The 16,234-nt window shown below is 32.9% G+C and overlaps 1 protein-coding gene across 1 annotated transcript; it reads left to right on the forward strand.

Annotated features, from left to right (window-relative positions):
• Positions 1-650: 650 nt before the first annotated feature.
• Positions 651-12,637, forward strand: LOC145312866 (uncharacterized). Its single transcript, XM_080152098.1, has 8 exons — positions 651-775; positions 2,219-2,318; positions 5,255-5,333; positions 6,379-6,458; positions 7,747-7,795; positions 8,332-8,380; positions 9,709-9,802; positions 11,998-12,637. Exons 1-8 carry the CDS (start codon positions 721-723, stop codon positions 12,086-12,088), a joined length of 597 nt encoding a protein of 198 aa, XP_080008224.1. The 5' UTR covers positions 651-720; the 3' UTR covers positions 12,089-12,637.
• Positions 12,638-16,234: the final 3,597 nt, after the last annotated feature.

The raw sequence follows: 16,234 nt of genomic DNA on the forward strand, positions 1-16,234 counted from the left end.
ACCATAAATAATGTTCTTTTACCTTCTTTTACAATATTAACGTTTTTTCCGCTCTCCGAGTATACAAGCGTCCTTGTTTTTACTATTTAATGTTTCTATTTTGACTAGAGCGAAGTGTATCTATTAATAAGTATTTGAATATAAAGGTTTTCACCTTCAAATGATAACATTTGACCCTGCATGCATGTCTTCTGAAAGTGGATATTTGTTCTGGAAAATTAAAGTATATTTTTATTGTTAACTAATTATATACATAGGTAACATCCGCTTGTTGTCAGGTTAAGATTTGTACCTACTGCTGTTATGCCAGATGCGTGAAAACAATAGTAAGATTAGGGAGAATGTCGTGGCTCAAAACAGGCTTCAACCATTACCAACCAAATGATGCAATATATTACTCATTTCACTGTCAGGACTTTTTGTGTTTATTACACTCCCTAAAGCTCACACCCACCTACCCCCCCCCCCCTTGAATTTGGTTTTAGGTGGGGAGAGGGTGTTGTCAAAACCCCCTTGGCGAAACCCTTTGCACGCATTACACAATATATTGTATCTGTTTAATACACACTATACTTCGATGGTGTTAAAATATTTTTTATTATAATTGTTCGTGTCCATACAACTTCTTTATATTTATCTAAAATAATATTAGTTATTAGAGTACCCTGAACAAGCTAACATTCTTATCTTTGGAGTTTTTGAAAATTATACAATTGAAGTATGGATATAGATAAAGACATAGTTACGCAGCAACTAAAAGAATTTAGTGTATCAGGTTTGTTTTTTTATTTCCAATGGAGCTACTCTTTAACTTAGGTGTTCCAGTCTGACCAAGGACGTCCTTTGAGGGGGGGGGGTGAAGGGGTTATTACCACCCCCCCCCCCCAAATGAATTTGGACGTCCGTCCTTGCCTATATGATATAAAGATTACCCCTCCCCCCCCAAAAAAAAAAAAAAATTTAAGCTTGGACGTCCTTGCCTATATGATATAAAGATTACCCCCCAAAATATTGAATTTCCCCCCTCCCCCACTAAATGCAAAAGCTTGAACGCCCTTGAGTCTGACGGTAAACTTATAAAAAAAATACAATACTAAACATGAACCCAAAAATGTATTAAGAAAAAAAGCTTACAGTAAAATTAATTACAACTAGTTGCTGCCCCCCTAGCATTTAGGGCTGCGTTTTCGAAGGGGAGGAGATATGCATAAAATAGACAAAAAAACTTCCAATACTTGGATTTAGATATATAATAGCCTAAAATCTTCCCAGAATCTACATGAATCTGTTTAGTAGTTATCGAAATCTTAAGCTACATACATGAAAGCTTACTTCCTTACATAATAAGTTTACATTTACGAAAAATATAATCATATTTTGCACAAAGTTATCCCGTTTTAACTTAGGAATCCATGAGTATGAAATGTTGAAGAATAGTTATTTCTCGCATCGTATTCTAGACATAGTTTTTTTCGTATGGATGAGAACCGGTTCCTAACCACCGGATTCGAATGAATACGAGAAAAAAGTATTTGATTTTTGAATTACAAGATTGCATTTTATAATTTATGAAATTGTCACTAAAGTGTCTTCTGGTCAAAATATTAACGTATTTTTAGATGTCTTCATTGGTTTCTGAATGGTTTGTACATTTTCTAAAATTAAATCGAAGACGAAGAAAGTCCCTCAATGACGTCATACAAATGAGGGATGAGGAGAGGAGGAGTGAAAAGATGGATAATCCCCTTTTTATGACTTAACATTCTGATTTTTTAAGGGACTTTCTTCGTCTTCATTAAATCTTAAATCAAAGTCAAATCATTTGGATCAGGTACAGTTCCTGGTAAAATTTTCCGGGGATCGATTCCAAAAATGCAGCCAACCAACTAAACGTACATATCATAATTTAACAATATTTCAATCAACAAAAGAAGGCCTACAGAAATCGTGAACTAGCCATTATCCAATCATACATATTTATCTGATAGTACACGAAAATGCTCTAAAAATACTTATTTTATGCATGTTTTCCTTTATTTCATTTGAACTTGAAGATTATTTATAGGGTTTTTCAAGCCACATTCAACTCTGAGCGAATAAATTTGTAGGTTCAGCCGTTTGGCAGCTAGCTGCCTTTTAAGTTCAACGATATTTGTTGATAATCGATCTTAGAATCAAATTACCGTGAACTGCACTTGATAAAAAATTTTTTTATAAGATGCAGAAAGAGGATTAATTCTGGACGCTGTGGCTCTCATGGGAGGAAATGAATATCTTGTCCAACAAATGGTTGACAAATTTCTTGATACTTCTTTTAGGTAAATTATATATAGTTTGTAAAGTACTAGGGGCTTTGCCTTAAGAGGTTTGATCAACAGATTTTGTTATATTTTAGATTTAAAAAGAAAAAGTAAATTTTTTGTGGGGTATTTTGAATTTTTTGGGGTTGGGAGTGTCCCACCCCCCAAGAAAATAACTTAAAACCAACACGGGACCAGTAGGTATATTCTCCGAAGAGTAGAGACCAATCGGTTCAGTGGCTTCAGAAGTTCAGACAGACAGACGGACAGACAGACAGCGTTCTACAATGTATTATAAATTAATGATATCCAAGGGCCGTGATTCAGCAAATCAATTCCATTTAAAATTGCTGAAAATCTTAATTTTTTGTGGAGTAATGTTGGCGTAGAACTACTTTTGTTTTGTAACTAACGGGAAGTGGGTAAGAAGGGGGGGAGGGGTGGAGAAGGAAAAGGGTTGTGGGGAAATTTATAATTCTTTATCAGAATCCTGGTCCCTTGTCCCTAATGAAACTGATTTTTATCCTATGACATAATGTTCATGTTTATATTAGTGTAATGGAGCATTGCTAATTATGGTTGCAAATTACCCTGACATATTTGTTTTTTATTTGTGGTAATCTAAAATGCATGAGGCAAAAAACATCAAATTAAAATGTGACACAAATTATGAAAGAAATATTATAGGACAGCTTTTTGGTGTTTTCTCTGAAAGGGTGTAGCGATCAAAGAGCCCCCTCTCTCCCCTTATTTTTAAACTAAATTGAAAATAACGGGGCATTGTTTTTTTCCTTTATGCCTAACCCCTGCAGTGCCCTAACCCTTGGGTGCTACCCAACATAACCTAACCTGGTGTAAATACACTAAAAATAACTTACATTCACTCCATATTATTAATTTATTAAAAAAAGGGAGAGAGGGTCTGTGCATGCACTTTTTTTCAGAAAACAACTCCATGTCTGACAGCATGAATGATTTATTTTTTGCAGATAAAAGAAATATTTGCTGAAGCTTTCTTCCTTTTTTTTATTGATGTAAATTGTTCATGTAATTGATGTTGATAGAAATTTTGGGGAATTTGAGGGTTGGTGGTGGTGTTGTTGGGGTTTTGTACAGTATGCAGTGCAGTGTAATGGGTCAGGGAGGAAGGGGACATTGGGTTGTTTATTACACTATTACGGTCAATCACTCAACAACTTTGGGAACTTTTTTGAATTTTTATTGGTTGGTTCATTATGTTGAGTGTCCAAACGTAATAACCAATAATTGTAATATACAGAAGGGGTAATATTGTGTATTATCATTGGGAATGTATATCAACTTATCGCTCATTGGTTTATCCCTTTAGAAACCTTGTATCGGTGATATCCATGTTGTTGGTATAGGTACATCAACTGAATACTTAAATAAAACTATTTTCAGTAAAACACAGTAGACACAGGTTTTTTTTATGAGTATCATCTAAGTAATATAGAGGCATACATTATTCATATTAAATGTACTAAATTCCAGTGATACAAATGTTAGCTAACTACAAATGTTTAAGTTGCTGTAATGAAAACATAAAAAAACTTACCCTTATGTAAATTTTGTTTGCTAAAATTAATCTAAGCAAAGCGGTAAAATAAGTATTGATTAGGTGTATTCATAAACGTCCAATAGGGGGTGGGCGGGGGATAAAGTGGGGATTACCCTCCCTCCCCCCAAACGAATTTGGGGATGCCGTAGCTTCCCCCAATTTTTTTTTAATTTTACCCCCCCCCCCCCCTCCAGCCATTTAGGAGGGGGTATTTACCCCCCCCCCCTAAACAATTTTGAGGGGGTAAATAAAAATAATAAAAAAAATTTTGCTCTTCGTGCACATTTTTAATACTAAATATTTAATAAAATTTAAATTACCCCCCCAAAAAATTTACCCCTGCCAACAGATTGCAGAAAGGTAATTACCCCCCCCCCAACAAAAAAAAAAAAAGCTTGCACGCCCCTGGGTGTGTTCCCTGTCTTTTAACAAACTGTGCAAAATCATAAAAGTATTCCCATACGCCAATAATAAAAGAGTACATTTGTTCTTTTTGTTATATTTTTATAAGCGAAGCTTTTCAATAAATAGGATCGGTCCATACGTCCGCATGTTCGTAACAGAAAGCTCTTTTTGTTAAATTAGACATGTTATATTTGTCCTATCAATTTCAAACTTGCATGATGATTCCTACAACTGTTAGTTACGACTTAGGAAGCGTACCAAGTAAGAAAAATCGCACGTACATTTCAAACAGACTTTTTACACGATGTAATTAACCTATTAATCTGATTTTTGGAAAAATGATTTCTAGGACAAGTTCTCTATTTCAAGCACAGCATCTCTATAACTAAGTCCTTATACTGTATAATGCATTTACTCAATTTTGCAACAAATGTATGTACAGTTTTATTTAGACATCAAACTTCTTATTAGTTATGATACAAGTATTAATGTTTGTTTGACCTACCTTCTGAAATAGATTTTTGATTTTATGGATGTTGTCATCCTTGTTTATTATGCATTTTATTGTATTCTTTATGTACTTGCCTTTAAACTTATGTTAAATCATCCAATCCCTTCAACATTTGTATGCACTTAGTTGTGTAAAATTGTAGAATCATCCTATTTTAATAAAACCTTATTTCGCACGAAATATGACAAGAGTGGTTTGGTCTTGTTTTGTATCACCAATAATTATTTTCTGTCTTGTTGACATATCTAATCCTGATAGAATTGTTCCATTATGTTTAAACTTTGGCGTTATAATTAACCTTAACTTTAAACTTCAACATCAGTAATTTAGTCTGTGAATTGGCCTATCATAGGTTATTTGTATTGTATGACGTCATTTTTTAAAGGCACTAAAAAGAGCTTCAAATTTAGCTTTTTCCAGAACATAATATAATTGTCCTATTTAATTAAAACTTTTTAGTGAAGAAGATATGGAGGTTCTGAGTTGGGTGTGTAACAAAATTTGGAAAGAAGATCTCCCTGAAGACATTACAACTGAGGTTCTTTAAGTGCATCAATTAATTAACTTGGATAAACCCGCGATCGTGGCTCAACACGTAGCGCATCCCCTCGTCGATGAGGAGGTGATAGGTTCGAATCTCGAGCCGACACCGCGTCATAACTAAAGACGTTAAAATGGTTCCTACCACTGCTATGTCAGGTTGGTTGTCTGATGAATGTTACTTAACAAACCTAGTATCCTTGGGTGCTAGAGTATCGCATCCCATTATACGTGGACGATGCTCTGGATTCTCTGGATGATCACTAAAATTGAAGGAGAATCCCGACCTTACGAGGTAGTGGTAAAATAACTGGGATATGTCCGTATGTTGTTCCTTCATATGGGCTTTAACTCCCTGAATCAAACGAATGCCAAATCCGTTATCTTGCGTTTGGTACATGTATCATTTCCCCAAATGTAACCTTTAAACAAATTGTTAACCTTTAAAAGAACATGTAAATTTATAAGTATAGAGATATAAAACAGACAAAAACCTGGACCAAGAGGTGGATACCATTTCGTCTGCTATCAAATTTCTTTTTATTCGTTTGTAAGGACTCGGCTGTGTTTATATTCCCGACGCTATTACCCGCCCTGTGGACAAACTTACATATAGCTCATGCTATTCTTTTGCTTTTATTGTGTTCCATAGGCTCTTTTTCTAAAAGTTCCAAGCTTTAGCCAGAAATAGAGTTCTCTAATTAAGGGATTGGAAGTTCAATTCCGTCTATAAATAGAAATTCTACCAAACAATGTGTTTAAATTATACTCATATAAAACTTTATTGTTTTTTTTATAATAAGTTATCATTTTATAAAAGTAACAGGATGTGTGTTTTTCTCTCTGTTTGTATCATAAGGAACTCACTAACCGCTTAACCGGTATGGTTCTCCTTAACAGTAAAACAGGCCTTAGTACTTTTTTAGAGGATAATTTTCTCCGAAAAAATTCTTTATTTTAAAATTAAAATTGAAAGAGACTGGTCGCCAAAGTGTCTTAAAAGGCCTTTATGGCATAGCCGCTAGTTTTTTTTTGTATATTAGAAGTTGTTATCATTACTGTATCCACTACACCGTGAAAGATTACCAAGATTACTGGCCTCTTCTTTACTATACTGTGGCAGGTTTGTTCTAGCTTTGCTATACTGTGGCAGGTTTGTACTAGCTTTACTATACTGTGGCAGGTTTGTACTAGCTTTACTATACTGTGGCAGGTGTGTACTAACTTTACTATACTGTGGCAGGTTTGTATTAGCTTTACTATACTGTGGCAGGTTTGTACTAGCTTTACTATACTGTGGCAGGTTTGTACTAGCTTTACTATACTGTGGCAATTTTGTACTAGCTTTACTATACTGTGGCAGTTTTGTACTAGCTTTACTATACTGTGGCAGTTTTGTACTAGCTTTACTATACTGTGGCAGGTTTGTACTAGCTTTACTATACTGTGGCAGGTGTGTACTAGCTTTACTATACTGTGGCAGGTTTGTACTAGCTTTGAATATATTCAGGGAGGTTTTTTTATTTCAAGAAGTATTTTTTTAGTTGAACCTTCTAACAGATCTATAGTATAGATGTATATACAAACAACTACCTCCCTTCATTTTCCAAAGACCTCTTTCGTCTGCTTCTAAATAATTTTCTGCTACTTAGCTGTGGTAATTTAAGCGATCCCATTAGTTGATTTTCAATGACCCAATAGGAAGGTTGCACAAAACGATTGAGATGGGAAGATACAGTTATTTAACCCTTTCTCCCTCTAGTGTTTTACTCTAATAACCTTCTTAACATACAGAAAATAGTCGTAAATCTATATCTCATTTTTTTCTTTGAATATATACTCAGTTTTTTTAACATAAGAAGTATTGCTTAATTTAACCCTTAGCATGAGTTAATCATTAATACTTTATTTTATTCATTTATTTGGAAATTATTCCTCAAAAAACAGGCTAAATTTGAAATATTAAAGGTTTGATGTTCAGGGCAATTTCAAAGTGTATTTTTAATTTGATTTGTAAATTTTTGAAAGACATTAACTGACTTAGTATGTATTTTTCTAATATGTAAAAGTAATTTTATTAGATGAGTTACATAAATCATTTAATCTATAATACAAAGTAGCTTGATGTCTTTCCGTCTGCAGCCTAAGATCTCGGTAACCACTGAACCGATCGGATTCTACTCTTCAGGGCACATACCTATTAGTCCTGTGGTGGTTTTAAACTATTTTCTTGGGGAGTGGGACACCCCTAACCCCCAAAAAAATGAAATTCCCCCCCTCAAAAAAAATGGGGGGGGGATAAGGTTCGGGGCACCCGAATTTTTTTTTATTTTTTAAAAACTACCTCATGGGGCAAAGCCCCTAGAGGCTAGGGGCAAAGCCGCTAGTATTAATATATTATATTTGTTTAGAGATGATGAAACATTAATTGTAACCTGTCCTAACAGACCCTCTGCAAAGGTAAATTCAATGTTATTTTTATAAACATGGTTTATGGGCATCAAGTTTGGCGGGTTATTTGCTTAGTAAATTATAAAAGAGTTACTCAAAAGACTTATTGTCTAAAGATGGTTGATAGAAGAATACTAAGATCTAATTAGTTGAAAAATTTTACAGATCTTGGTACGTAAGGGCATATTTTTTCTCATTTCATTCGCATAATGAGTCAGCTATAAATTGTCACATATCATAGGATTAAGCTTCTCCTGGGTAATTTAATTCTTGTAAAAATTTCTTCCCTTGTCTAATGTCAAGTTATGAATTTTGTTTAATAAAGTTAGCTTTTTAAAAATCATATCGCCGAATAAATTCATCTCAAATTTCTTCGTCTGTATCTTAAAATGTAAACATTAGTTACTGTCTGCAAAAGTTCCCTTTTTGATTTTGAAGAAAAATGGGGTTAGTTGGGCCATTTAGTGTAAAATCACACTTAGACTTTCAAAATAGAGATAAAATATATGAATGATTTTGATTATTAAATATTTCAAAAATTGTAGATATTGTTGATTTCAATGACCTCTCTACCTGGAAGTGACCCACCTATAGGTAAAACATCTATAAGTAACAGGATATGTGTCTGTGTGTATCTGTCTGGACTTAAGGATCTAGCTAACAGCAGAACTGATATGGTTCTCCTTTACAATGCAATGTAGGACATGGAAAATTTAAATTTTAAATAAGAGAAATCGCCTCTGGAAAAACACCTAGACCAGTGTTTTTATTAAAATTATGTATCTAATATCAGTTGTAACTACAGGAGGAAATAAGTGTAACAAACTAGCTATTCTGTATCACTGGACAAGTAATATACAATCACCTAAATCAGTATTTTTATTATAATTATGTATCTAATATTAGGTGTAACTCCAGGAGGAAATAAGTGTAACAAACTAGCTATTCTGTATCACTGGGCAAGTAATATACAATCACCTAAATCAGTATTTTTATTATAATTATGTATCTAATATTAGGTGTAACTCCAGGAGGTAATAAGTGTAACAAACTAGCTATTCTGTATCACTGGGCTAGTAATATACCAGCACCCAGACCAGTGTTTTTATTATAATTATGTATCTAATATTAGTGTAACTCCAGGATGTAATAAGTGTAACAAACTAGCTATTCTGTATCACTGGGCAAGTAATATACAATCACCTAAATCAGTATTCTTATTATAATTATGTATCTAATATTAGGTGTAACTCCAGGAGGTAATAAGTGTAACAAACTAGCTATTCTGTATCACTGGGCAAGTAATATACCAGCACCTAAATCAGTATTCTTATTATAATTATGTATCTAATATTAGGTGTAACTCCAGGAGGTAATAAGTGTAACAAACTAGCTATTCTGTATCACTGGGCAAGTAATATACAAGCACCCAGACCAGTGCTTTTATTATAATTATGTATCTAATATCAGGTGTAACTCCAGGAGGTAATAAGTGTAACAAACTAGCTATTCTGTATCACTGGGCAAGTAATATGACAGCACCCAGACCAGTAGTTTTATTACAATTATGTATCTAATATTAGGTGTAACTCCAGGAGGAAATAAGTGTAACAAACTAGCTATTCTGTATCACTGGGCAAGTAATATACAAGCACCTAGACCAGTATTTTTATTATAATTATGTATCTAATATTAGGTGTAACTCCAGGAGGTAATAAGTGTAACAAACTAGCTATTCTGTATCACTTGGCAAGTAATATACAAGCACCTAGACCAGTATTTTTATTATAATTATGTTTCTAATATTAGGTGTAACTCCAGGAGGTAATAAGTGTAACAAACTAGCTATTCTGTATCACTGGGCAAGTAATATACCAGCACCTAGACCAGTATTTTTATTATAATTATGTAACTAATATTAGGTGTAACTCCAGGAGGTAATAAGTGTAACAAACTAGCTATTCTGTATCACTGGGCAAGCAATACACAAGCACCGAGACCTGTTCTACCTGGAAGGTAACCATCACACTTAAGTAGAGGGAGGTTTGTTTGTCTATTTCATTTGCTAAAACAGCATTATTGATTTAAGTAAGAGAGGGAGGGAACATTGTGCTGTTTTTTACACTAGTCCCCAAAGTCTTAAAATAACGTTTTCTTATTCTTTGGCAATTAACAACTCTGATACTTTAACGGATTTTGATTAGTTGGTTAATTTAGTTGAGTGTCCAAACGTTTCAACCGCTAATTGTAATTTACACTAGGGATATCTTATGTATCATCCTTCAGGGTGTACATAAATTTATCGGCCATTGTCTTATCCCTTTAGATCCCTGGATTTATCTACATTTTTCAGAGTAGCTTCATTTGCATAAATTAACCTATTTTAATAAAAAATTAAAGAAATTATAAGAAATAGGAAAAAACTAGCGGCAACTATATGAATTCAAAATGTATTTTTTACTCATAAACTAAACTATTTTCAAGCTTTTACAAAATGCAGAGACAAGATTTTTCTTTATATAATAATTAATCTATCTTAAGCCGATTTGCAACAAAACTTTTTTTTGTTTTTGCAGACTTTTAGTTGAATTTACTTAGGGTATAAGGTTCAGGTATTCTTAATTTCATATAGTAGAATAGGAATTTAGTAAATTCTACCTTTTTTCCAGCTTTGTGTACAGATTTTTTGGCACAATTATTATAATATATTAGTAAATTTTAAACTTAAAATCATATGAAATTTGAACAAAACAAATAAAGTAAATCCAGACCAGTTTGTCGATTAGTTTTTTCTGTATTTTTCCCTAGCCCTGTATACAAATTGTTTTTAAATACAAAAAAAACGGCTAAAGTTGTTTGGCCCCCTTCGTATGCCCCCCCCCCCTCTTATTTTTTCTAATGTGATTAAGTCACCAAAGTACACGATTAGAATGAAGTAATAGGTTTTTTTTATCGCATCGTATTATAGACAGGTTTCCACGGATATTAAAATTAATAATTATAAGTTTCACACTAGTTAAAACCGAACGCTAACAAAACTGTTTTATTATTCAATTTTGATATTCGTAAAAAAAATATGTAAGACGATGCTATACATACTTTTCTAGTTTGACTGATAACCGGTTTCAATCCATCGGATATTAATTGGTTGTGAAGTCATACTGGAAAAATATTGTTTACTTCAAATGAATCCTTATAATGAATTAACAGGAATTCTATCTGTTTTTTGTTTGCACCGAAGGATCTCGCTAATCGCTGAACCGTTGTGGTTCTCATTTACAGGGTAACTTTTCAAAGCACCTGGGAAGGTTTTTTAACTACTCCCAAGAAAAATCACCATAGACAAAAATTACCCTAGCCGCTAGAAAATAATAAAGAGTGGTCTAGTATCCACAAAAAAGGAATATTGAATGGTGGAAAAAAACAAGGGGATTAAGTAAAACATAAGTTTTGGCAAATAAAATAAATTTGGTTGCTCACATCTTTCTGTGAAAAGAAAAATAAGAAACTTGTTATTTTTCTTTACAGAAAAAAATAACAGATTAATTTGACACTTGAAAGACTAAAGGAGAGATGTTTTTCTAAATCAATATGTGTATAAATGTCTTAAATTCTTTTCTTGATTAATTCGAATCCGTTGGATAGGAACCGGTTCCCATCAATACGAAAAAACTATGTCTAGCATCGTGTTATAAACAGCTTTTTAGCCTGTGCCTTAGGCAACTCGGGGCTAAAAAAAAACTAGTTTTAATCTTATAATTGTACATTCTATATCCGCGGAAAGCCGTTTAAAATACGATGCGAGAAATAACTATTATTATATTCAAGTTAAAAATTTAATGTTCATTAATGAAATTATTAAAAATGCTATTTAAAGCTTATTGATATTTTTTGAATTACTATGAAAATTAACCATTTACTTCTACCGTAGCCTCCTTAGGTGGGATCTTAAGCTTCAGAAGAACTGAGAAACATCTTCTAACTTGTATTATAGATAATAACAATAGTTAAATAATTTTTTTTTTAATAACAAGGCTGATTTTATCCTATAATAGCATGTTTGAACATCTGGAATGAAACAAACTTTTTTTTTAATAATCTACAATAAATAAGTGGGTTGCCGAAATCACCCCCCCCCCCCTACTTCCAATGCTGCTAGATGCCTCTAGGGGGCGTAGCCGCTAGTGATTAATAAAATATTTTTTTTTCAGGGTTGGAGGAAGAAAGATCAGCGCAAGTTTGGCTCTAGAAAAACAATTACTAACTGTTGTAGATGTGTTTGCTTTCATGCCTTGTCCATAAAGTTCATTTGTATTATACATAGTTTTAGAGTAGCTGCACTAATAATAATAATAAAAGAATAAATTGAATAGTAGCTTTTGCAATATTCCATAGAATTGTGAGCATGCTTCCAGTCAAATGCACTTATTAAGTCTAGCTGTTCTTAATGTTGACCAAACGCATAGTATAATAAAATACATATTTAAAAACAATTTGACCTAATAAGCGCATTTGACTGGAAGCTTGCTCACAATTTGACGTAATATTGCTAAAGCTTACATTCCCTTTATGAAATTAGAATATGATTTTAATTGTATTACACATTAAATTTATGCCGTCAAAATTACAAAAGAAATTTCTCTTTGAAAATATATTACATAATAGTTAACCTGTCTCACTCAACAGGTTGAACGAGTTGACCAATAAATGAGGTCCATATTATCAACCTGAATTGACGCAGATTTTCTCCTGTCAATATATCTTTGTATATCCATTTGTTTAAGTACAAATATTATAATATTAATTTATATGTCGAAGATTATATGATAGTAAATATAAAAAGAAAATAAATACTTTTTATATTTGTGACAGTTCCTGGGTATTAAGCTTTTTTATAAAAAAAAAACATTGGTGGATTTATAAAACAACATAAATAACAAATGAAGTTTATACATTGTTTAAGAAATCAAAGCAAATATCTGATAAATGTTTAAAACCTTAAAAACCTGTTTTGTAACTTTACAAAGTGTCTCAAAAATCAGCCATGTGACGTCATAAAAATGAGGGATTATCCATCTCTTTTTAGAGGTTTTATTTCCCATTTCTCCTCCAATCTCCCTCTTTTTTATGACATCATATTTTACCTGTTTTATTATAATAAAAAACAAAATAGTTAATTGAAGCCTACTTTCTGTTTCATTGAAAGGCATAGCCAAGTCCTACACATATGATTTCCAGCTCACTGCTTATAGATTGACACTAGTTCCTGGATTTTTTTTTATTCTTGTGTGACAGACAATTATCACGTGTGTTTGCTGTGCTACTTTGATGTAATAAAATTCTCATATAGTGACCCTAAAACCAGTCTTGAGATTAATGGAAAAGGATTAACTTATAGTATTTTAGTCAGTTATATTTATGTACATTTTGTTACATTTTTACGAGGATAACAATGGATTTATAATTAATTGGATGTTACACAAGATTTTTATGTTTTGTCATAAAGTGAACTCTGTAGCGGGCTAAAATAACAACCTTTCCTATCCTTTACCCCATCCTCTTTCCTCCAACTTGATAAACGGCTTGAAAAATTAAGGCGGGGGGAAATTGCAATCTAAATTGACGACAATTTGTTCTCCTGTTATATCATCCACGTATATTTTACATCCATTAGGATAACAAAGCGTGAGCTTTTTTTCGAGATAGTTTTATTCTAGCTAGGATCTTTAGTAACATTAAATATAAGTTAAGAAAAGTGGGAGAAAACGCCCTTATCCTATTTACTCTTTTCTTTTATTTATAGTAGAAAAGTTTTAACTTGCTTTTTTTAGTTAGTGTAGTAGATATACATTAACCCTTACAGATCGGGGGGGGGGGGCTAAACAAGTCCCCCCCCCCTCTAGTTTTTTCAATGTCATTTTTTTGTAGGTAAGATAGAGAGCTGTGACTCCATGACTTTTTAAGTTTAGTAATTATACGTCGGCAAGAGTTGATTTTATAAGGATATATGGTCTGTGTCGGTCATGGTGTCCGGTCAAAGTCGGTTAGGTGGCACAAAAATTAGAAAAATTCTATACAAATCTTAATTTCTACATTTTGACTTTTGTGTATAAGGTAGAGACCTAATTTTTTGGTTGGGTAAATACCTAGATATCAATAAACATCTAAGAAAAGTGGTGTTATGACCGTTTGACCGCTCCATGACCGATTTATGACCGATTTTTTTGTCAAGCTTTTACTATAGACATATATCATGAATATCGGGGCTTATATTACAGCTAGAGACCTAAAAATTGTCATGATAAATCCTTGAGCAATAATAAACTTCCGTGAATAGTAAGGTCATGCCCATCTGACCACTTCTTGACTGATTTTTGACCTATTTTCTTTTATTGTGATAAGAAACAGATAAAACTATTAATTGGCGCCGCCAACCGCCATTTTACCATTTTTGCCGTAACCGCTGAAAATGGCGGTTTCTGTTATTTGCCGTTTTTAAGCGATGGTCAGAAAAAGCATTTTTTTGCTATGAAAAATAAAAGTTCGTCCTAAAATTTGGTAATCCTAGCTTTAAAATTCACCGCTCTACAGCAGTTTTGATATTTAGCTGCTGGCTGCAAAAAAACTCTATCTATAACAGGAGCCGAGATAGAGTTTCCCCCCCCCCCCCCTGATCTATTAAGGTGGAAATTTGGGCCCGATCTGTAAGGGTTAAGAAGTGTGAATAACACAAGATACCAGCAAAATTAGATTTATTATTACTTGGAGCTTACATCAGATTATCATGTACTGTAATAAATAAACATGGTAGCTGGATAACATAATTATGTCCCATCTAACCCATTTACCCCATCCCCCCTTCTACTGAATAACACACTGACCAATGAATTATTGAGTTAGATAAAAAGATAAGACAAAACATAAGTTGAAATATTTGTATATTTGAAATTTTCTTTCCTATTATAATTAATTTTCTTTTTTTAAATTTTGAACTTAAGTTTTTTAAATGAATAAAATACAAGTTTACAAACAATGATAAAGATATTTATTTTTTTAAATATTTGTCATAAATGTTATTGCTATTCTTTTAAGCATTTGCAACAAGGATCGCTTATTTGAGACAGCAATGATATACATAAAAAGTTGCTTGGAAGTGGGTAACTGACCAATAAGAAGTATTTTTATTTTACCTTTTATAATTACATTTTCAAAGAATGAGTTAGACATAATTTATTTTAACCCAAAGGGGCAAATACAGAAAAAACATTGGTTTCCATCATAGTTCAGTCAAGAACAAAAGTTGAAATAACTTTAAAATTATAGGTGTTGGGGAGGGGTAAGTTTTTACCAGACTAACATCCGTTGATAAATCTGTGTGGTCAAAACCTGCACTCAGTACCAGACAATATAACCTTAACAAACCTGACCTGGAGTCAAAAACAAACAGACTAAAAAGAAGTAAAGTTGGGGGGGCGGGGTTGTGCTTTGTGGGAAATCGCCTACATTTAAGTACAGTATTTGACACAATACATATTACTAGCGGCTTCGCCCCTAGCATCTAGGGGCTTTGCCCCAAGAGGTATAATTACATCTTCTATTACTTACCCAGCAGAACAGATCGCAAATTTTCGCACCTACCCAGCAGGAAAACATTTTCTCGTTTAAATAACGAATTCGCAAAATTCGTAAAAAAATAGTCTAATGTGTTTTCAAGAAAATTACTACTGGTGCTGCTCATAGTCTAATGTGTTCTCAAGAAAATTATTTTTTTTTTGGGGGGGGGGTAGGGTAAATTTTCATTTTTGGAGGGTTGGGGGTGTCCCACCCCCCAAGAAAATAGCTTAAACCCACCACAGGACCGATAGGTATATACCCTGAAGAGTAGAATCCAATTGGTTCAGTGTTTACCGAGATCTTAAGCTTCAGACGGACGGACAGACGGACGGACAGACATCAAGCTACTTTGTATTATAGATAAGCAAATACACACTTTGGAGGGACTTGAAGACTTATAGAAAATAACTGCAGGTACTCACGTGTCCATTCAATTTGCGTATGCACGGAAATGCGTATCAATTTTTGCTTACGTCATATTTTTAAAAACAACAAAGAAATTATCAATACATTGACTGACATACTTCACTTTGTTTTGATTTAGTTCCTGTTATTTATGCTTAAAACAATAATCATGTTCAGCAATGTATTATAGTTATTTAATGCATCGTATTATTGACAGCATTCCATGGATATTAAAATTTAAAAATCATATGATTAAACCAGTTTTGTAAACGAAGTCCAAGACTAACATAACTAGTATCAATTTTATGATTTTTATTTTATTTTCAGTGGAAAATTTTATGTAATAAGATGCTACACATGCTAAGAACCTGTTCAAATTCAGGGGATATTAAATGGTTTTGAAGCAATATTAAAATATATTTTGAAATA

This window comes from Acartia tonsa, chromosome 2, assembly GCF_053477335.1.
Source record: "Acartia tonsa isolate MP-2025a chromosome 2, ASM5347733v1, whole genome shotgun sequence".
NCBI lineage: Eukaryota > Metazoa > Arthropoda > Copepoda > Calanoida > Acartiidae > Acartia > Acartia tonsa.